This window comes from Apteryx rowi, unplaced genomic scaffold (assembly GCF_003343035.1).
Source record: "Apteryx rowi isolate R43461 unplaced genomic scaffold, aptRow1 scaffold_999, whole genome shotgun sequence".
NCBI classification, from domain to species: domain Eukaryota; kingdom Metazoa; phylum Chordata; class Aves; order Apterygiformes; family Apterygidae; genus Apteryx; species Apteryx rowi.
The window spans coordinates 19,944-21,904 of record NW_020451314.1 but is presented as its reverse complement, the minus strand read 5'-3'; the positions used below and the strand labels follow the sequence as shown (position 1 = coordinate 21,904).

General features: G+C 68.0%; 1 protein-coding gene across 1 annotated transcript in view; it reads left to right on the top strand.

The window, feature by feature from the left end:
- The window catches only part of LOC112960840 (ADP-ribosylation factor 3-like), a 7,666-nt gene that overhangs the window by 3,160 nt on the left and 2,545 nt on the right, over positions 1-1,961 (top strand). The window contains exon 5 of the mRNA XM_026055445.1: positions 152-215. Within this exon, the coding sequence (XP_025911230.1) occupies positions 152-215 (64 nt within the window). The remainder of the gene's footprint in view (positions 1-151; positions 216-1,961) is intronic.

Genomic DNA, 1,961 nt, shown 5'->3' with positions numbered 1-1,961 from the left:
GCCGAGCCTGCGGCGGGGGCCGGGCTGGCCCGGGGCACGCGTGCCCCCGCGGCCCCACGTGTGCCGGTGGGAGCCGGGGCTGCCCGTGCGTTTTGGGGTTACCCGTGCGTTTTGGGGGTTGCTCTCATGCGTTTTGGGGTTGCCCGCGCAGGCCGGCGTTGCTTGTGCGATTTGAGGCTGCTCACACGGGCCAAGGCTGTGAGACGGGGTTGCTCGTGCGTTTTGGGGATGCTCGTGCGTTTTGGGGTTGCTCACGTGTGCCAGGGCTGCCCGTGCATTTTGGGGCTGCTCCGTGTGTGCCAGGGCTCCCCGCGCCCAGGGTGCAGGCTCCGTCCCCGAGCGTGTCCCCAACCCCGGTGCCGCAGCCGCCCCGGGGCGCACGGGTGCAGGTTGGGTGCTGGCACAGGGGGTGCTGGGGGCCAGTTGGGTGCTGCTTTCCCCAGGCTTTGCTGCCGCCTGCTGGTACCGAGTCCACACGGCGCCGCGACACTGGGTGCTGCACCCCGGCACCCCCCGACGGGCCCCCTCCGGCCGGGCCCGGACAAGGGGAGCGATGGGCTGGGGCCAGACGGGGCCAGGGAGCTCCAGCATCCCAGTCGCAGTGGCTGGGGTCCGTGGGGCGCCCCATGGCCCTGCGCCRAGGTGGCCTGGTGGTGCCAGGCTGCAGGGAGCCGCGGGCCATGGCCCAGGGCCAGTGGTGAAGGACACAGAGCGGACATGTCTGGCACCASCTTGCACAGACAGACACACGTCCCCCAGCACCAAGGGAGCAGGAGGGGACCTGGGGGCTCCAGGCCACCCCAACAGCACGTCTCCGGCTCTGGGCCGTCCTGACCTCTGGCTTTGCGCCAGCCCGGTGACATATCTGGCCTCTGGGCCACCCCAGCAGCACGTCTGTGGGTCTGGCTGCCCCCATGGGGCTTCTCTGTCCCATCCCCATCTCTGGGACACCCCAAAGGCTCATCCTGAGCTGTGGGACACCCCGAAGAGTTGTCTCCAGCTTGGGGGCATCCCAAAGGCACATCCCTGGCACTGGGACACCCCAAAGACACACCCTCAGCTCTGGGGTGTCCCAAAGGCTCATCCCCATCTCGAGAGCACCCCAAAGGGGCGTCTCTATCCCTGGGACACCTCAAAAGGTGGTGGGACACCCCGGAGACACAGCGCCAGCTCTGGGGCCTCCCAAAGGCACATCTCCATCCCTGGGACACCCCGAATGCTCATCTCTGGCTCGGAAGTGCCCCAAAGGGACATCTCCATCTCTGGGACACCCTGAAGGGAATTCCCTGGCTCTGGGACACTCCCGGGACACGTCTCCATCCCTGGGACACCCTGGGGACGTCTCCATCTCTGGGGCACCCTGAAGGGACATTTCCATCCCTGGGACACCCTGGGGACATGTCTCCATCCCTGGGACACCCTGGGGACACGTCTCCATCCCTGGGACACCTGAAGGGACGTCCCTGGCTCTGGGACACCCCAGGGACACGTCTCCATCCCTGGGACACCCTGGGGACATGTCTCCATCTCTGGGGCACCCTGAAGGGATGTCTCCATCCCTGGGGCACCCCGGGACACGTCTCCATCCCTGGGACACCTGAAGGGACATCCCTGGCTCTGGGACACCCCAGGGACATGTCTCCATCCCTGGGGTGCCCCGAAGGGACRTCCCTGGCTCTGGGACACCCCAGGGAGACGTCTCCATCCCTGGGACACCCCGGGACATGTCTCCATCCCTGGGACACCCAAAGGGAATTCCCTGGCTCTGGGACACCCTGGGACACGTCTCCCTCCCTGGGACGCCCTGGGGACACATCTCTATCCCTGGGACGCCCCGGGACACGTCTCCATCCCTGGGGTGCCCCAAAGGGAATTCCCTGGCTCTGGGACACGTCTCCACCCCCGAGGCGCCCCGAAGGGACGTCCCCGGCTCTGGGCCACCGCGGAGGCCCGGCCCGGCC